Genomic DNA, 21475 nt, shown 5'->3' on the forward strand with positions numbered 1-21475 from the left:
GAGCTTCCTGTTTCCAGAGTGTCCAAAAACTGTTGGTGAGTTTTTTGTTCCTTTCCTCTTCAAGGGTAAGGCAAGGAAATGCTGTCATTTGGGGATTTTAAATGGGGAGAAGGAAGTATTGTTTCTCAACATTTCCTCATCAAGAAGCAAGGCCACTCATGAAAAATTGGTTTCCCCAAAGATAATTTCTGGTACTGACTACTGACTCGATTCCCTAGAAGTTTCTGGGAAATAAATCAGTTCTATTGAGCAGTTCTACTATTTCTAGTCTCAGCTAAAGATTTATGATGAAATATTCATCATAAATGTATTCCTTTTCCTAGAAACAAGCGACTGTGCCATGGATTTTGGACTGGAGAATGGTTCCTAAAGGTTCCCATTCTGCTTGAAAGAGGCATAATATTGTAAGACAAGAGACATCCAGCTTCTTAATGTTAAAAGTAACATAGTCTACTGACCAGGAGGAAAAATTTTCTTGGAAGCTTGTCAATCTTGCCCTTTGCTTCTTTGGTTTAAGTAAAAATTAACTTCCCCAAAAATATATGATGTTACTGGAATAATCTAAGGGTCTTCTGATGTCTACAGGATGAAGAGTGATTGTCCCAGGGAAAGAATGGTTCTCAAAGATGAGAACAGTTGAGATGAAGGTCAAAAATCTGAGGGAAATTAATTGGAGAGGAGCCCTAACCATAGCTGTGTACTTTGGAAGACTCCTGGAGGAGAGGTCTGCTATCGGTTCTTTTCCTGAAAAGTCATTCCAAAAGTGAGACATTGTGAATAACTTATTGACTCATTTTATGCTGGAGAGTGAGAGAATTGAATTAGATTCATCTTGAGCGTATGAGCTTCAAGACCGGACAGCAGGTAATTGAAAGTGCTGAGCTAGAAGCAAAAGGGAATGAGTGTGCCTGTGGAATGTCAACTTGGCAGTCATGCCCTGAAGGAGCTTTGAGGTGAGTAGAGTCTTTAATATTTAGAAGATAGAGAGCTTTAAGAATCAGATTCCAGGGGCGCCTGGGTGCCTCAGTCAGTTGAGCATCTGATTCTTGATCTCAGCTCAGGTCTTGATCTTAGGGTCGTGAGTTCCAGCCCCACGTCGGGCTCCACTGGGCATGGAGCCTACTTAAAAAATAAACAAATAAGAACCAGGTTCTAAGGTGTGTGTACACGGGTGTATGCATGTGTGCATGTGCATGCATGTGCGTGTGTGCGTGTGTGTGTGTGTGTGTGTGTGTGGTGGAGAGGGCTGGAAAAGGGAGAACAAGACCAAGACTTTATGGGAAAAAGTGTAAGGTAAACCTCAAGAGAGAAGGATCTCAGACAGGATTAGGAATTTTGTTACCTCAAATAGAAAGTGGCGTAGGGGCAACTTCCAACAGCTCTGCATATTTCTGCTGTATTAAATATAGATCAATAAACCACTTAGCTGAATACCTGGGCTCTGAGATTAAGGAGAGAGGAGAGGGGAGGTTTTTATTTCTCATGGATTTAGATTAGCCCAGATATTTTCTCTTTTACAGATGGAGTCTTTCTGGAATGTCATTAGAAATTAAAATTTGTGTAATTCCAACTAGTAAATGCAGATGGAAAAACAGAATGAGAAAAATCACCATTTGGCAATCACCATAGTAATAAATATCTCACAGGAATCCTAAATGATTGCTTATACTAGCGAGCTAAGTTGTGATGAGAAACAGGGTATTTAAATAGTTCCAAAGTATTCCCTCACAAAATACTTAATTACAGAAAGGGAAATAGTAAGTTCACCAAGGAGAAACCTGAAAGATAGCACCTGACTAAGTGGCGAACATCATCAGTGACAGGGTGGAGTGAGCATCGGTGCTTCCTGACGTGAGGCCGGAGGAGACCTCAGCATCGCTCCTGGCCATTCCCGCCAAAATGCACAACCTGAATTGGACTGTGAGGAAACATCCAATGAAACCAAACTGAGGAACACACTACAAATAACTGGCCTGTTCTCAAAAAAATGGCCACGTCACAAAAGTCAGCATGACTGCAGAATGCTTTCAGATTAAAGCAGACCAAGGACACCTGAAAACTAAATGCTACGTTTTACACTGTGGATTTTTTTCTTTAGGATATTTTAGGATATTCTTTTTTTCTAGAGGATATGCATTGAAACAACCTGTGAAATTTGAATAAGGTCTACAGATTATATAATAGATTGTATCAATGCTAATTTCATGATTTTGAAAATTATACTGTGGTTATACGAGAAAGGCCTTATTTTTAAGAAATATGCACTGAGGTATTCAGAGGTAAAGGTACATCATGTCTGCAACTGCCTCTTAAAATTTCAGAAATGTGTGTGTGTGTGTGCATGTGTGAAGAGGTATGATAAAGCAGGTAGTTAAAAGCTAACATTTGGGTAATATGGATGAATAGTATACTTTGTACTCTTTTGCAATCGTTCTGTAAATCTGAAATTATCTCAAAATGAAAAAGTTAAAAAAATAATTCTAAAAAGTAAATCCCATAGTGTTTTACTATTTCAACTTCAGGAAGGGACCAATAATTTCTTTTCTCTGATGACCAAGTATGTGCAGAATGGGGGAGGGGGGCTAACCTTTGCATGCCTTGGGCACTCTGACATCAAGAAGTGCTCGTTTCCTATCCCAACATCATTCCCCCCACCTCCAACTTGGTCCATTTCTCTAGTACCTTAACAAGGCTGTACTCCTAACTAACATATGAGTGGGTGAATATGCAGGTCAAAATCCTAGACCTGAGTAGTCCTTTTATTTGAAATGACAATATGATAACACCCCTTGGATCTCTGAGATTTAAATCTTCTGGATTTCATATCCTTGATTCCTACAGAACCACAAAGAAAAATATTTGTCAGAGGCCAAAGGCATAAATTTGGCTCCATGAAGGCCAGGGGCCCTACTGAATTTTCTGTGCTGGATTAAAGTTTACAACTCAGAGGCTGCTGAGCAGCTCAGAGAGGGTGGGAATTTAGGGAACTCCTCTCCATCCCCCCAGTCATCGACCTAGTTGGGAGAAGAGCTGAGACCAGAAGCCAGATCTCCACATTTGTAGATAAGAACCCTTTCTCCTAGAGCACTTGATTGGAGACTGTTTGGCTCCAGCTGCCTGAATGGTTACTCTTCTTCCTCCAAGGAGGAAAAAGATACACATTAATATAAAAATGGAAGCAGAGGAGTGTAGTAGAATTTGAACCATGGGTTGATCAGACCTACATTCAAATATAAATGCTTCCAACTTTCAGCTCTGTGGCTTTTATGCAGGTAATTTAATCTCTCTGAGCCTACATTTCTGCATTAAAGTATGGAATAACATCTCTCTTGTAAATATGCATTTAACCTAGTTAGTCTTTTGCCATATTAATGTTCAAAACAACATGCCCTGAGCATTTCTAAGTCTTTCAGGAAAGCATCTAAGTCTTCACTAATCAATTCCTTACTAGGACATCAGCGGATTCTGGTTAAAATGGAAGGCTATACTTATTTTTAATAAAGAATCATGGCATGAAAATATTAAGCAATTAGAAATTTCTAAAACATGCCTAATAAAATAAATCTTTTCTCATAAAACAAAGAAATAGTTAGACTGGAATTTTGGCACATACTCCAGAAACTTACTTCCAATTGCTTTGTAAATAAGTATTAGTTCACCATCCTATACTTGACATTTCAAAAAATATTTGTTTAATGAATAAGCTACTTAAAAAGTGCTTTACAAAATTTAATTATAAAATATGTTTATATCATGAAGCAGTAGAAACAAGGTAATCCAAGACATTTCTTACCCATTTATTTAACAAAAACACAAACAGTACCTTTTACTGAGCCCTAAATATGTGCCAGACTCTCTGCAAGGCATATTATGTAACTCATTTTATTTAATTTTAAGGGCCTTATTATATCCACTTGACAGATTAAAAAAAAACAAAACCTGAGGCTCAGAAAATTTAAATAATTCACTCACAGCCAACAAGTGGGAGAGCCCAGTTTTTAATCTAGTCCCATGTGACTCCAGAATTCATGTTTTTTTCCACTGCACTGTTCCTTCAGCATGGAAAGCTCAATGAGATTCTAGGCAACTAAGAAATTCCCAAGATATGTGCTCCAACTTTAAGGAGTTTAGTAATGTCAAAAGTCAGTTGGTAGGTATGGCTAGGGCAGACAAATGCCATTTTGTGGTCTGGCCTGGCTAGAACATAATCACCATTGGCCAGAACTTGTAAGGATTCAAAGAAACAGCTCATTCTATATACTGCATTTATTACAAAAGGAAAGTTAAAGAAAACCTGTGTTTTATATTTTCTTTTATACTACTGCCATTTTATATCAGGTACAAACTTTCTCATAGGACCTTAGAGGAAATAACGTGGATTGAGGGGAAAGGAGTTTCCATCTAGATCAAGGCTGAGGGCAATTCTTTTCTGGCCCCAAGGTGACTGGCAGACATCTATTTTCTTCAAGCTAAGCTCTTTAAACCTGAAGGCATTTTTATAGTTCCTCATTGTTTGACCATATGATTTTACACATGTGTAAAACACAAACCTCAGTGTTATTCAGATTTTTTGTGTGGGTGGGCAAGATATAGTTTTTTTTTGTTTTTTGTTTTGGCAAGATATAATTATTAAACATTCACATATTACAAAGGGTCATTATGAGTGCCTTGGATGAACCCAGGGGTGAAGTGGGAGCTTTGATACACCATGCTTGGTGAAGTCAACCATGACATAGAATCTGACAATTTTCCCCCCCAAATCGTGTGCACATTCTCTAGATCCACAAAAGTACATGCAGACAGGACTGAGTGTTAAGAGAATAAAACTGTCAGACTTGGCCAAAGACAGGCTAGAATGCTCTGGAGCATCTCTTCATTCTGAGGGTCTTTATAAATCCAGTTCTCTATGGTCCTGATAAGAACATCAGACATAAGTCTTTCACACTGATCTCTTCCACGGTGGGGCTTAAAAGTCACTCACAGCTTTGAAATTCCCACTGGAGAAGAGAGTAACCAAATTATCTTGGAGTCAGCTGGGAAAAGGGAGAGGGAGAAAGGGAAACATGGAGTCTGTTCACTTGATTCCCCACAACACGATGGTTTTGTTAAAAGTCCCAGTCTCTAGACAGGATAACTGTTGTCCAGAAGAAGCAAGGGAAACAGAACTGGCCAAAAAGTCTCTATCTTGGGCAAATCTTCATGGAGAAAGGAGACTGCAGAAAGCCAAACACTTCAGAAAGGTCGGGTCTCTAAGGTTCCATATGGGTTAACCAAAAAGTCCTATAAGCTAAGATTTGGAAGGCAACAAGGTCCTGTGCTCCTGAAGGATGAGCTCAGACAAATGACTCCTCTTCATGTGCCCTTCCTTACTTTTACCAGGACTGACATTATCATGTGTGCAGTGAGCAGTCGGGTCTGGAGGGCTTAAGGTTCCCAGAAGAGGTCAGAAGTCTGGGGCAGCCCAGGGAGTGGCAGCTTGGAGAGATTTTCCTTAATGAGAATGGATAGAAGACCTAAGTTCCTAAATGGTGCTATCTGGAAATCTCCAGCTAGAAATGGGCAACTGAAAACCAGGTCCAAATAATTACCCATGCCCCTCCATGACTGAGCCAATCTCCACACAAAAAAACTAGATTAGAAAGCTTTTCAAGGAGCCCAGCAATATAGCCATCTATAGGCCTACTTGGCAGAAAGGTCTAAATCCACATTTATATAGAAGTGAACATTGATTCTCACGGGCTATGCCATTATAAGCAATGGAAACCTTTAATAAAACTACCAAACGAGATCATAGAAAAGGTGATTCATTAGGTAGTATGGGACATCTTGCTTTTTTTATAGATGAGTGTAGTAGGCTAAAAATGTCCCCCCCACCACGAAATATCAGATCCAAATCCCTTGAACCTGTGAATATTACCTTTTTTTTTTTTTTTAAGATTTTATTTACTTATTTGAGAGAGCACAAGCAAGGGGAGGGGCAGAGGGAGAGGGAGAAGCAGGCTCCCCGCTGAGCAAGGAGCCCGATGTGGGTCTCAATCCCAGGATCCTGGGATCATGACCTGAGCTGAAGGCAGATGCTTAACCGACTGAGCCACCCAGGCGCCCCGAATATTACCTTCTTTGGCAAAGACTTGGCAGATGTGATTAAGGATCCTGAGACTGGAAATTACCCTGGACTGTCGAGGTGGGCCCTAACTGCAGTCACAGAATCCGTACCAGAGGGAGGCAGAGGGATATTTGACTTAGATGAAAGAGGAGATAGGAAAGTGACCAATGGAGGCAGAGATTGGGATGATAAAGCCACACACCAAGAAATGCTGGCAGCTACCAGAAGCTTCAAAAGGCAAGGAAGGAATTCCCCGTTAAAGCCTCCAGAGGGAGGCTAACAGCTTGATTTCAGCCCAGTGAAATGGAGTCTCAACTTCTGACCTCCAGAACTATGAGGTAATACATTTCTGCTGTTTGAAGCCACCAAGTTTGTGGTAATTTATGATAACAGCCATAGGAAATTAATACAAGGAGAAAAGAGAAACCAATCTCACTGAAATGGGAATTAGTTCTATCTGCTTTTTCAAAGGAAGAGCCAGAAGTTCTAAGAAAAAAAACCACTTCTGGTTATTCAAAGTCATTGGGCCAGGACCCATGAGCCAAATTTCAGTTTGAACAAGGAATAGATGAGCAAGTGACAATTGAGTATTTCTACACGTGGGAAATATGCTGGCACATAATTCAGTGAACTGTGATGGCAAAACCAAAATTGCCAAAATGAAACACTGGTGGGAAATGTCCAAAATGATCACTGAGTCTAGTTGCCATGGAGCTTGCTACTGAAGAGACCCCGAGAAACTGGGGGGCGAGGGCAAGAGCAATCATTAACACAAAGACACTGATCCTTCTCTGCTCAGAAAATGAAAGGGCCCAAGTTTAATGATCCCATTGTGCTCTCCATTAAGTTGTAATGAATTAATTTCTATCCTATGGGAAATGTGCTTGCAATTTCTTAAAACGTCTGTGTTATCTTGAGCACAAATTCAGACTCCAGGAGAAGAGGTAATTGGACAGAATTCACAACACTACGAATGCACTGTATTATTTTCTAAGTGTGGGCCTGGAAGGCTGTGTTTGTTGTGTTCCAGTAGCATTGATGAAGATGGATGATCTTTCCTCCACAATGGCACAGTGGCTTAAACGCAATTACTGGCTTTATGGAAAAGAAAAAAGGCCAGACATCAGAAACCTCAAAACCAAAACACTTTGTTTTTTAATGATTCCAAATGATCTAAACATGCACTGGAATGAAAATCACTCAATTAGCCCTCTGCTCTACTTGGAGTGCTTTATAGAATTCAATTCATACTTTTTTCACACATTCTTTGAAATGAACAATAAATCTCTAAAATTGTAAAAAGTTTTCATTTCATAAAATTTGATGATTCACTTTCTCTGTGTCTGTGTGTGTTTATCTCTTCAGGGTATAAGATTTTCAGCACAAGTTTCGTGATTTAGCTTTTCCCATTTAGGCAGATGGGATATGATGGTGAAAAACAAGACTGTTACTTGATTATCTTGGTAGGTTGACATGGTATGGTTTAAATAATAGTGAATTTATTCTGGGATAAGAAAATATTTTGAGCTATAACATAACAAATGTATCCCTTCATTACTCCTACCTCCAGCATATGATATTAAGCATAATTTCTAGATTTCTTTCACAAGCTATAGCCATCCAGAGTCACTGATTAAAATGGTCATTTTTATTTATCCACTGGAAAAGCAAGATGATTTATGTGCAAAATGATACAACGGCTTTGTCTGGAAACCATTTCGTCCTTTAAGGTAAAGATGTGAAAGCGAACTCAACCATCAACTGCCTAAAACCTTCTCCCAATTGGACATTTAGCAGTGGCTAACTGAAATTAGAAAATTTGAAATTAGAAAAACTGGTGAAGAAAGCCAAAAAGCAATCAAAGCCATTTGATGACATGAACATGGCTGAATAGTTCTGAACTCCTTCTACAATTGAACTTGATTCCTGCTTGAGTCATATCTCTTTTCACCAACCAGACTGAAGAGGGCTGATCAAAGCACGAAATACATGCTCAATAAATGTCTTCGGTAAGTAATTTAAGAGAAAAGGTTGTGATTATCTCCTCACCTCCAAAGTCTGTCTCTACCACTTCTTTTATGTCCCAAATTGTTCTGGAGCTGCTGGGTAGTCAATCTGAGCCATGATGAAATGGCTCAGAGTCAACCAGGGTCCTATTTGACAGAGGCCATAAAATTGCAGATTTTAGGAAAAGATTTACATTCCATTTGCACATGAAAAAGGAGAGAGGATCTGGAAATGGGAAAGCCAGGAAGATGAATAATAAGCTTCTTCCTCTTCCCAAGTCACAAATAAAACTGCATTTTTGAACACACAAGCCTAAACAAAATGGGAATGTCTTCAGATTAATGTCAGTTGTACTGAATTTATTGACGATGCCTTGCTTTTTCCCCCAATATTAATGTACTGCTTTAATGTCTTCTAATTTTATTTTGATAATAGCACATGTTATTTTCATACTCAGAAACACATGCACACGGAAAGATTCAGAGTTAGCACTTTGGTTTCTAGCTTTACAGAGTTTCCTCAGCATACTCTCCTCTCCCCACATTATTGATGTGTTTTGTGACTACTGAAGCGGAAGAGTAGTCAGGGTATTTCAATGACATTTATTCATAGACATTTAGTCAAACATGTCCTGCCAGACCCACCTCAACTTTGCCACAGCAGCTGCTCTGGGGAGGAGCCCTTCCACTGGGTCCTCCTCCTTCTGGCCGCTGGGGTGGGATCTTCAGACCCCGTCCCCAGCCCCGGGGCCTCATTCTGCCTTCCAACCTCTGGTCTGCTCAAGGTCGAAGTGCTCCATCCAGGCAGGAGGACCTGACATTTCCTCAGCCCCCTGCTCTCATCATCACTCAGGGAAGTGTGTTCCAGAACACCAGGGGGCTCTTCCCCAAAGGGAAAGGGTAGTTGGGTTACGGGGTGACAGGCAAATGTCACCCTCTTCTAATGACCTCATTTCAATTCATTAAATCATTGTAGCACATTAGGATAAACACGGCAGCCAATTCTGGTGTCCCAGAAAAATTGCCTTCCCCTGTGAAACCAGTCTTTTGGCTACTGGGAGAGGCAAGGAACCTCTCACATTTCCAAGAACAAAAAGATAGTAACAGCCTTAGCTAGCATTTAGCTCGTGTCTGCTGCATGTGGAGCAGTGTGCTAGGCATTTTGTACCCACGATCCATGTTAATCCATACACAAGCTCCTAGAAGAAAGGACAGCCTGGTAGAGGGGAGCATGACCTAGTGTCAGAAGCCCTGGGTTCAAATCCAGGTTCTGCTGCTCCTGAGCTGTGTAACTGTGGGCAGGTTGCTGAACGTCCCCGTGCTTCAGGATCCCAGCCTGTAAGGTGAGATGATGAGTAGTAAAGAAGCAAGTTTAGGACAGCACGTGGGACGTGATGAATGTTCAAAATGGCTTCAATTATGATCACTACTGTTTTCCTCATTTTACAGATGAGGAAACTGGGGTTTAAAAGAAATTTAATTTGCTCTAACTCACAGAGCTAATCCAGGTCTGATGTTAGAGGCCAAGGGACTTGTCCTCAGCCACGAGCAGTCAGCAGAAGATCAAGGAGCAGCAACAGGGCGCCCGATTCCTAAGTGAGGTGTTTGCCTCACACTCACACACCACAGGCACAGAGAGTGTGGGCCACTGAGCTGAATTGCTACAGCATCTACATATATCTTAGATATTGCTTTCCGACACAGGAATTGTCACGTCTAGGAGTATACTTGCATAAAAGACCTGATATACAGTTTGGTGCCTTAGATACAATAAAAGGAGCTTGCCTTTGTCCTCTGAGACAAAAGCACTAGGCTGCGCTGCTGGCACGGTGGGTGCTGGCCTTGGAGAGGAAAAGGCCTTGTGTGTTGAGAAGAGCCACTCACCTGGTCCATTCGAGAAGAATGAAGCTCATATCTCACCACACCTGACTTGTGGCACTTCCCAGGCTGTGCTTCCAGACTAGCCTGCCCCTGTCCCCACAGGAAAGACCAACAGTTGGGCCCAAGGCTCCTGGTCCCAGACACCCCTTTGCAGGTCCCTTACAGCCCTGAGCCCCAATCTAACACCTCACTTGCCCCAGCGATCACCTGCCATTGCTAATACCTTTCCTTGACACTTGCCTCTTGGTTCTTAAAGTGGAAGGAATAATGAGAGGAAAAATAAAATCTTAAAATAATTGGATTTTAATCGATCAAGACTTTTACTGCCTGCCCCAGAGCCTTATAACTAGTTTGGGGTTTTAGTTCCTGTTTATAAGTGTGTTGTATTATAAAAGCGGTTTGTTTTCATAGGAAAAGGTATTACAAACAGTGGGTTTAGATTACCAGGCTAGCCCGCTGTGGTAGACTGTTCTGTTGTTCCAGTTATTCAGGGCCTCCTCTCTGTGTGATGACTAACTGTCCTTCCCCAACCCAATGACATCAGGTTTGCTAATGTGACTTTCTTTAGTCAGTGAGATGTGAGCATAAGTGACACATGGCACATCTGAGCACAACTTGAGTCATCATGTGGTTCTACCCTCACTTCTTGTTCCTCTGCAGTAAATACAGCCACTGCCCAAGAGAGGGGCTGCCCTTTGACCTTGGGTCCTGGAATGAAGGAGAGATGGAGAGCAGACCCACAGCCACCCCACAGCCCATACACAGTATAAGGGAGAAATCGACTCTGTTATTGTAAGTCATTGAGATTCGGGAGTTACTTGTTATTGCAGCGTAACTAGTGGATGCTGGCTACCATATTCACTACAGCTTAGTAGACCAGATTCATCTAAAATAGTATATATTTGCAATGAAAACTAGTGGAAACTCATGCTTGAAATGGTCACCATCTAAAAAAGTGGGTTTTGTTTTTTAAAGAACTAGGGTTAGAGCCAAGGCATCTTTATAGAGCTGATATCATTCTTGTCATTATTCAAAATGCAAACTGACCCTGGGCAGGTTTTGATGCCTTTGGACACATTAAGTTCCTTACAGAATTTAGTTTTCGACCTAATTTATTTTTTCTTCCTCCAGAGGGCATCTGTAAACTAGAGAATTCATACTTCCTCTTTTTCAGTGCTACACTCAGAGCTTTTGCTAGCCTCATGATCTGCGCCCTTAAATGCATCCCAAAGGCAGCTGCAAGGCAAAAGCCAAATTCAACTTTGCTACATCACATAGGAGAGAAATGGCATGAAGGTTAAAGGCAGACATGTGGTTCACTCTTACTATGTCTCTAAATTTGACTTTGGAGTGTTTTTATTCCTTAGAATGTAAAGCCACAGCCAAATCATCGATCAAATCTGTGTACACAATGTTTAAGAATGGAAAAAGCAAGGATTAGTTATATTCAAGAAGACCATTTGGGAACATAGACTTTTAGAAAATGAAATCACGTATCACAGTCAGTCACATTCCTAGGATGCAAAAGAAAAAAAAATATATATCAAAAGGCTTGAAGGCTTATCCATTTAAATAAAAAGGTATGTGGATGGTGGTGGTGGTAGAAAGCTAGTGAAGTTTAAAACAGATGGTTCTGGATACAGATTAGATACACACACATACAGATTTATGTGTATACGTATAACTATACTATGCTAAATAATGTATATAATTTTACATATTAAATCATATGTAAAATATGACATATCCTGCGGAATTTACTCCTGTGCCTCCGCTTTGGGTTTCCTTTTAAATCTGTCTTCGTGATAAAAGGATTCCTTTTCATTTATTAGACACAGAGTTTGACGTTGCTTAGAGTTTTCTGATAATTGTGTCATGCTGTGCTCGCTACAAAGTGTTTGGTTTGAAAACCAGCACAGCTGAAATGGTCATTGCCTGGGCAAAGGGGCGCGTCGGCTGGGCTTAACAGGATGAAGACAAGCGAGGGGCCACCCTGCAGAGCCACCCAGCCCTGCCCAGCTGCACGGACCTCAGGACTCACCAGGTTCTGCGTAAACACGGAAACATCCTCTGTGCTGTTGTCAGAATTGACTCGCACCAGCCTCCCGAGTCTAGGGGACCTTATAACCGTAAAAGTTACAGTTCTGTTTCCTATGCTGTCCGCGTCACTGGTCACAGCTCTCAGGTCACCAGATGAAAGGGGCTTCATGGAACCTAAGTGAAGATTAAAACATGCACTGAAGTATGAAGCATAGGAAGGCTGCCAGTTAACAAAATGACATTTATAGACCCCTGAAAATTCTGGAAAACACATGTTTATATGGGGGGGACTGGCTGGCAAGAAATTGTGCTGTGAGGGGCTAGTGATCCTCATGGCATCTATTTAAGGATGAGATTTGCTCCTGGGGCTGGAGATGAAGGAGGAAAACCCAATGAGATGAGCTCCTCAGTCCCTGCCAGCCCTGCGTGGCTTACTGATCCCCAGAGAAAAGACGCCATGCCAGTGTGTGGGGGCTTGGCTCAGAGTGCAGGAAGGGGAGCCGGCTGGGTGCCCCTAGAGGACAGGAGACAGCGCCCTCCCCCCGCCCCCCCGGGGAGGACACACGCACCCTGGCCTGATGGTAACTGCAGGTGCTCAATGGAGTGTCCATCTGTGGACATCTGGGGGAGACGTTGGCTCTTGAACGAACTTGAGACATCTCCAGAGGACCCCAGACAGGCAGGAGGAAGAACCGGGAACACACAAGTGTTTGTGCTAATTTGACCAAATGTGGCAACTCAGAGCTAGAGAGCCTTGAGACATTCAGGTTAGAGCAGGTGGTTCTCAAACGGTCTGTGGTGAAGGAGCAGTGTTTTCCCCCTCCCCCAATCACCCCTCTAATTTTATAAAATACAATGAAATGCCACAGCCATGTCAGATTGGTATAAAAAATGCTAAATACTTTCTATTCTTACCAGTTCACAGACTAGAAGATCCGTGGACCACAGTTTGGGGGCACAGAGTTGGAGTACATATCCCTTTAGTTCACTTGGATTTGGGGAATGTCCCCAGCCATAGAGGGTGGCAGGTCTGGAAGAGATTCTCATAGTCCTCCTGGCCCAGAATCTCACCTTATCTATTCTGTTTTAGCCCCGGCTAAGGGCTTTAGCCTTATGCCTCACACAGGGTAGCCCTTGGAGTAGGCACCTGATAAATTGTTTATGAAGTTGAGTCAACCACCCCATAATAACTAAGCCTCCTGAACGACATTTGGTTTACTTACTGAGCATCATAGCCTCAGAAAGCGAGGGCCACCAATTACAGCGTTTAAACCATATCAGGCTCTTAAAAGTGGGAACTGACTACAGCTAACATGAGGGGAAGCCAGCTTTGGATAAGATTTTCAGATGTGCAAGGATTGTGCTGAGCCTTCAATATGGAGGCTCCATTGAAAATGCCTAGCAACAAAACCAAACATGAACAAGTGGGACTACATCAAGCTGAAAAGTGTGTGCTCAGCAAAGGAAACCATCACCAAAATGGAAAAGCAACTTATGGAATGGGAGAAAATATTTGCAAGCTACATGGCTGATAAGGGGTTAACATTCAAAATATACAAGATTCTCATACAATTCAATAGTAAAAAGCCAAATAGTCCAATTTAAAAATAAGCAAGGGACCCAAATAGCTATTTTCCAAAGAAGACATAAAAAAGGGCCAACAGGACAGGGCCAGTGGCGCAATGGATAATGCGTCTGACTACGGAGCAGAAAAAGGGCCAACAGGTACATGAAAAAGTGTTCATCATCACTCATCATCAGGGAAATACAAACCAAAACCTCAATGAGATACCACCTCACACCTGTTAGGACAGCCATCATCAAAAAGACAAGAGATAACAAAAGCTGATGAGGGATGTGGAGAAAAGAAAACCCTTGTTTTGTAAATTGGTGCAGCCACTATGGAAAACAGTGTGGAGGTTCCTCAAAATATTAAAAACAGAACTACCATACGATCCAGCAATCCCAGTTCTGGGTATACATCCAAAGGAAGCAAAACCATTATCTTGAAGAAAATAATTACATATGTAAGTACATATATAATTTATATTATTCAGGCTTTAAAAAAGAATGAAATTCTGTCATTTGCGCCAACATGGATGTCGCTGGAGGCCATTACGCTAAGTGAAACAAGCCAGAGAAGGCAAATACTGCATGATACCGCTTACTTAAAAAACAAAAAACAAAAAACTGAAAAAACCCAAAACCAATCCAGTTGAACTCATAGAAACAGAGAGTGGAAAAGTGGTTGCCAGGGGATGGGGTAATAAGAAGAGGTTGGTAACAGGTACAAACTTTCAGTTATAAAATGAATAAGGTCTGAGGATCTAATGTCTGACATGGTAACTAGAGTGGATAGCACTATACTGCATCACTGAAATTTGCTAAGACAGGAGAACTTAAATGTTCTCAAACACACACACACAAAAGGTAAGTACATGAGGCGATGGATGTGTTAATTAACTTGATGGGGGGAATAATCCTTTCATAATGTAGAGGTATATCAAATCATCATTTTGTATACTTTGAATAGTTTCAAATTTTGTTAATTATACCTCTGTAAACCTGAAAACCCAAACAAAACAAAACAAAATGTGTGAGCCCCTGGCATGGGCACTAGGTCCTGGGGCTCTGGGGGTGAGGCAGGAGTGCCTGGTGATGTCAGCCTCAGGAACACAGTTGGGCCCCAGGTTCAGGACTGTCTTGGCACAATTGTGGCTGTTACATACAAGTACTCAGGTGAGGCTTGTAACTGCCTCCCACATTTCTCTTATGTCTTTGCCACTGAAATTTTTGTAGACACCGCCCTCTTCCAGCTTCTGGAGCTGCGGGCCCAGGATCTGAGGTCACTCAGGAAGGCCAAGAGGAATTATTCCGTACCCATAGTCAGTGTCACATAAAGTCAAAACTAAGGCCCATTCTTTGTTACCTACCAACGCGGGGTTCCCTCATCCTGTCAGGTGGATCGTGTTTTCATGTGTGCAGTCTTTGGACACCCAAACTTCTCTATCTTCAGCTTTTTTTTTTTTTTTAGAACTTTCCCCCACTGTGCCTTCTTAATTATCTCCTTCGTATAAAGGATTCTAACTTTTCACTTATTCCTCCCTGTCCAGGGCTACCTTTGGCAGGTGGGGGATGGGAGGGACTCTTTCTTTAAAACAGTATCATTTAATTTGTCTTAGACTTTTGGGGGATAGGACCCACCAGAGATGTTCCAGGCCAAGAGTGCTTTTTTCCTCAGCCAGGGTATATCAATCCCTCATCCCCTTGTCCAGGTATCTAACCTAGAAGTGTTCCTAGGGTTTAATTCCTATTCAGAAGTCATCTGGGCATGCTCAGTGAGCAAGACTAGCCAGCTCCACGTTGTAACTGCCTGATGAGCATCTTTTAGCATTCAGCCCAATTCTCGGAAAGCCAAACATCGCTTGCCCCCCAACCTACCTCATTTTATCCAAGCATTGATAGTTTCATTGGTAAGCTCCAGGAATTTAATTTGGGAAGGATTTCTCCAAGGTGCCACCTAACTGTATATTCCATAAAGTAACCGTCCTACAAGAAGTGTGGTGATAAAAGGGCTCATAACCATATCTGTTTGGCAAGCCCTCACTCCATATGCACCTCTTAGAGATTTTGAAAAGCAAATCAGCATGTTACAGACTTTAAGTCTTGGAGTAAAGAAATCTACTTTATCCTTCTTTTAAATACAGCATTTCTCAAACATAACTTATCTCCCATTGTGTTTGTTTCATGAAAAACAACCACCTCCATAACAGCAAGAGTTTCATGGCCACCAGGCTAGGAGGCCTTGCTCATTTCTTCAACAGACATTATCAAGTATCTCATACGTGACAAGCCCTAATAAGGAGTAGAGATGTACTAGGAACAGCACAGATAGTCCTGCCATTCGTTTTGGATATCATGATAATCCTAAGAAATACAGATTTGTGTCCTCACTAAGAAGGGATAACAAGTCTCCGAGAGGTTAAACGATTTGCCTAGTGGTCAAAGGTAGGTCTCACTGACTCCAAAACGAGTATTTTCATTTTTTTAAAGATTTTATTTATTTATTTGAGAGAGACAGAGATAGCAACAGAGATAGTGAGAGAGAGCACAAGCGGGGAGAAGAGGGAGAAGCAGGCTCCCCGCTGAGCAGGGAGCCCGATGCAGGACTTGATCCCAGGACCCGGGAATCATGACCTGAGCCGAAGGCAGACACTTAACCGGCTGTGCCACCGGGGTGCCCCTCAAAATGAGTATTTTTAAAGTTGACGCTATATTGTCTACACTGTACTACTTTAAGCTCAGTGCTGGAATGATAACTGAGTTGGGAAATGTGATGAATCATTCAACAAATCCAACAGATTCTCCTCTCCACCTTCCAAACATGCTGCCAAACCTCTTCCCTGGTCCTCACCTCTGCAGCCATACTGTGCTCTCTGGTATGCTCACCCCTCTTTGTTGCCACTCATTGAAATGCTACTGCCTCTGCACAGGCAGCTGAGGACCTGTCTGGCCAACAAGCTCTCCCTGACTATTCCAGTCTATGGGGAATTTCCCTCCCCCGAACTCGTGTCACTCACCTAGTCTATACCACTCACTGGACCCTTAGCATATGTTTTGCATGGTTAGTGTCCTGTTGAGGGTAAGTCTCCTATTTCCCCAATTAGTAAGCCTTTATTTTTTTTCCTTAAGGCTTGATTAAGCCTTTTCTTAGAGCTCTTGATTATCTCCCACTAAGTCTTGCAATATTCAAATCAGTGTTGCAAGACTAGCTGACTAAAAGGTTTTACAAATCTCTGCTCTAAACTCTAGCAACACACTGTGATTTCCTTCTGCTTTCTTCTCTCCCTCCATTCCCACCACAAAGGACAGATGGCCCATCAGTGAGATGTGATTCCCTCTACAGCATGACCGAACCCCAAGGGGATTGAAGTGACACAGTCTGCTATGAATACCCTTCACTGATCAGCTACTGTGTAAGCTTATATTCTAGACCAGTTTGACAAAACTCCCAAGGTCAACCCCTCCTCAACACTCTTTGTAAAAGAGCCAAGTACCATTTGGATATGCAGAAAAACTAGGTCCTAAGACCACAACATGTTCTAACATGTCACGACTAAAGATAAACAAACAAACGCATTTCATGGTAGCATTCAAGGTGAAAAACTGGTTATAAAATTTTCTGGGGAATAAATTTTGCAGGAAGAAGTAGAATGTGAGTGTATGTATGTGTGTACATATGTGTATATGTGTATTTATGTATACCCATATATATGCAAAATAATGAAAATATACATTGAGTAGACATTTTTTCTTCGTTCACACACAAAGAGTTCATTTAGAACTGCAGTCCTTCCTACTTTGAAATAACTGAGTTAAAAAATGACTTTCAAATTTGGCAGGGCACAGAAGCGATGGTTAGCCTTAAAATATTCAACCGTTCAGTATTCTTATAAGTATTTTGGCTCACCCTACAAATTCTTACAGGTCTCAAGTCATGGCCACTTTTTAAGACTAAGTCCACAAGGAAGGCAAAAGAGCCCGGCCAAAGTCTGCCAGGCTGCTGGAGAGAGTCCATCTGGTATGGGATCAGTGTGAGTAAAAATAAATGTGGACTGATGCTGGGTTGCAAGATTTTCCTACTCAAGGGAGTGAAACACACAAAATGTCTACGTCATCATTGCTGTTTATTAAATTGCTATGCATATTTTCCTGGTTGTGTATATCAATCCGTCAATAATATCAAGGAGACAAAAATAAAGAGCCTCCATGATGACTGCATTCTCTGAGAACTGGTATTCTAAAAATTGAGACGGGCGGAACACAGGCATGCCCAGAAAGGAGAGAAGCTGCCGTGATTCCAGCACAAGATCTGGGGTTGGAGTTGGCACTCGCTCTTGGGGCTTATGATTCCTGTTAGTTATATGGCTTTGAAACTGCCTGAGCCCCAGTGTTTTCTATCAACATTGCATCATGCTCAAACAGGGATGATGCAACTTACTTTTATATACATTATTTCACTGAAATCCTTCAAACAATCCAGGGCAGTAGACGAAAATGTAAAACACAACAAAAGCACAGGTATTAATAGTATCTGGATGTCCATTCTAGAACAGGAATAGATTTCCTGCTATTATGGTTCTATAAAATCTATTGTTCTATAAAAAGGAATACGATTTCCCTGATATTTCAGAACATATGGGTCAACTGGAGTATGACAAGAGGCGTAGTAGCTGACAGCTGACACCTGCAGTCACACAGGAAGGGGGTACAGGGCCCCCTCCCCTCTCAGCCAAAGTACCGCCTAATAGACGAGGGAGGCAGAGGTCACTCAGACCCTGCTCCCTGAAGGACCTGTCATGATGGGGGGGGTGCGGTCCTGAGAGAGGAGGGAGAGTGTCATCTGTCATCATCCCCCCGCCCCCGCCCCCGCCCAACTTCACACAGCAGCAGGGACCAACATCCTCGGGTGGCTACTGTAGAAGCCGGCTGAGCAAGGCTCACTGTGTCCCTAGAGAGAGGAGGAGATGTGGTCATCGGCACCACACCCACGCCAGGGACTTCCGATGCAGAAACAAATGGGCCCCCACCACCCGGGACGTGAGGAGAGGAAAAACCCCAAGGACAACTGGACCAGGCGAGCCATAAGATCCATCCCAACTCTAAAACCTGTGACTCTGCAGTAGTCATTCCCACACCCACTCGAGTGGAATTTTATCAAACGTACCAGCTGCCTAATGGAAATGGACACGAAAACCCATCATCCTTCCCGCTGGCCAGGTGCTGGAGCTGGAGACAAGGTAAAACCCCGGGGACGGAGGGCAATGCGGGAACCAAGAATAACAGACCGCAGGTGCCAGCTAGGGGCAAGCTTGGAGAAAGGAGCCGCTCACTCAGGGTTGGGTCCAAATATTAGACAGAGGGCTATGAAAACTCTGTTTTGCATAGTTCCACAAAGGTGACAAGGGAATTTGGGCCACTTTCATATATTTTTCTTGCTAAACTAATATTCAGCAAAACGGGCACCAGAAACACAAAACTTTCTAAGCTGTAGTGGCTATAACTCCCCTTTAAGCTGACACAACTCTCATCAATTACTAACCCAAAGTTGAGCCAGAAGAGATGAAAAGTGTTTCATCTTTCGCAGCAGCCAGATTTACTCTGATTTTAGAACACTTTTTTCCCGGTAGGTTACTACATTTTTCAGATTACTAGGTTGTAGTAGTTTGCTTATTTTTAAACACTAAAAGGCACCCTCATTGCCTTGAAAAAAATCGATAGACACATCACAGTTATTCCCAGAGAAAAATTATGGAATATAAAAAGAATCTGGAATAGAAGAATCTGGGTTAACGTATCTTTAATTGGCTTTTAATAAGATTTCTTTTCATGAGCTCAAGTGCTTAAGGCAACTAAAAATTGCAACATTTCTCCTCAAACACTGTGTTTCTGTCAAAGTTACAGTGATTTTTCTCCGGGTCTACCTTAGAAGGCTGCGAGCTTTACCCACCATTTACCGGTTGCGCTGCCAAATGACATCATCTCTCTAAGCCACAAATCCTGCCAGATTCCTGTAAATATATCACCTACCTCACATGTGTGTAAGGAGTAAAAAACTAGTACCTTCCGTGCCCAGCCCCATGGATCTCAATCCTGGCTGTACTTCAGAACCACCTGGAACTTAAAAAAATATAATGATGGCCAGGCCCTATGGCAGAGACTCCCCGTTCAGCTGGGGTAAGGTGAGGCCCAGACATGGCTATTTTTAGAAGCTTCCTGGTTGAGAACAACTGGCTTAGAGTGACCGTAGAATAACCATAACTAATAAAGTGATTTACTATCTTTCTCCATCTCTGTTTGGTAACATGTATCAAGTAAACAGGTCACTGTGTAAGGGCTTTTTTTTTTTTAAAACTGTAATATAAATTTTATTGTTTTCTGTTCAGTCTACCTCAGTGCATTTTTTAAAAAATAACAAGTTTAAATGTTTGTTCTTCTTTTTTATTACCCCTGCCATGGGGTAAATCTTTCCCTATCCCTGCCGTGAGGGTATTGAGCCAGAGATGCTCACTTTGATTTTTCCATCTCAGCCAAGCTGAGATTCTGGGCCAACAACAGTCCAGAGGCTTCAGGGCCCTGAAGCCAACACTCAGTGAAATCCCTCACAGCACCCATGGATGCACAGGGTTTCTATATTTAGAAAAAGAAAATCCAAGATCTCCATGGTCACTGCAGAGCCTGGTTCTCCCTGCTTTGTCAAGGACCCTACAGAGAAAGTACGGGAAGAGTGCACGTGGATCATGGGCCTCCTCCCCCGCGGCCCTTCACCAGCACACCCTCTCTGCCTAACAATGGAGGGCAAAGAGAGAGGGGGTAGACAGAGACAGCCTTGCTTTTGCTAAATTCCTGCAAAGAGAGGATTCTTTCTGGGACTTTATAACTGTTGTTGGTATCACTCTATGGTAAACGATGACACTTTTTTACCACGCAGGTAGAGCTTTCTAAATAAATTGAAAACCACTTCACCCCAAATGCACTCAAGTTAAAATCTGACCTGGAAGGGCGCCTGGGTGGCTCAGTCGGTTAAGCGGCTGCCTTTGGCTCAGGTCATGATCTCGCAGTCCTGGGATGGAGCCCTGTGTCAGGCTCCCTGCTCAGCGGGGAGTCTGCTTCTCCCTCTCCTTCTACCCCTCTCCCTGCTTGTGTGCTCGAAAACTCTCTCCCTCTCTCTCTCTCTCAAATAAATAAGTAAAAATTAAGAAATAAAATAAAATCTTACCTGGAAAGATGCTCAGTCCTCGGTTTACTTCTAAGCTAAGGGTCAGGGTTCGAGCAGTGATGCTAAAAATTTGTCGTGGTGCAAAGTTCAAACCATCAGTAACCTGAAAATTAAAGCCTCCTGACATGGCTCCTTCAAAAGAAGAATTACATTCTGGTCACTTTGGCTGTTCAGCAAAAGCCACCCACTTTCACCCTCTCTCCCGCAAAGCAACCCCTATCAACTGGAGAATGTGTGAATAGATCACTGAACTCACCAAACCAAATATTGCCAAAATGTGAAGTTAAAAGAACAATAATAAAGGTTAAAATGCATATTTCCCCCTCCCCTTCCCCCCTCCCCTCACCCCCCTCCCCATGACCTAACAAAAGAAAGCAAAGGTGTTACCTCTAAGAAATTTTAAAAAATCTTTTTAAACATATTTATCACCTGCATTTTCCTCCTTTGGAATGCATGCATGCCGTGTGCACGTACACACACACACACACACACACACACACACAAGCAATTCCTGAAATATTGATAATGCTGACTTAATAATACCGAAAATCAAAACTAGGGGGAAGTAAAAACACTTAGCCCCTCCCTCCAAATAATTTCTAATTATTCACTGATCTCGAACTAGCTGTTTTCTGCTAAGGTGGTAAAGAGTGGGGAAAGACC

At 42.2% G+C, this 21475-nt stretch overlaps 1 protein-coding gene across 2 annotated transcripts in view; it reads right to left on the reverse strand.

Annotated features, from left to right (window-relative positions):
* Positions 1 to 21475, reverse strand: part of LOC116626109 (chondroitin sulfate proteoglycan 4-like) — a 61991-nt gene that overhangs the window by 6891 nt on the left and 33625 nt on the right. For both annotated transcript variants that reach the window (XM_032395268.1, XM_032395269.1), the window contains exons 7-8: positions 20813 to 20944; positions 12035 to 12207 (exon numbers count right to left, since the gene is read on the reverse strand). In XM_032395268.1, the coding sequence (XP_032251159.1) occupies positions 12035 to 12207; positions 20813 to 20944 (305 nt within the window). The remainder of the gene's footprint in view (positions 1 to 12034; positions 12208 to 20812; positions 20945 to 21475) is intronic.

The sequence above is a fragment of the Phoca vitulina genome, unplaced genomic scaffold (assembly GCF_004348235.1).
Source record: "Phoca vitulina isolate PV1807 unplaced genomic scaffold, GSC_HSeal_1.0 scaffold83, whole genome shotgun sequence".
NCBI lineage: Eukaryota > Metazoa > Chordata > Mammalia > Carnivora > Phocidae > Phoca > Phoca vitulina.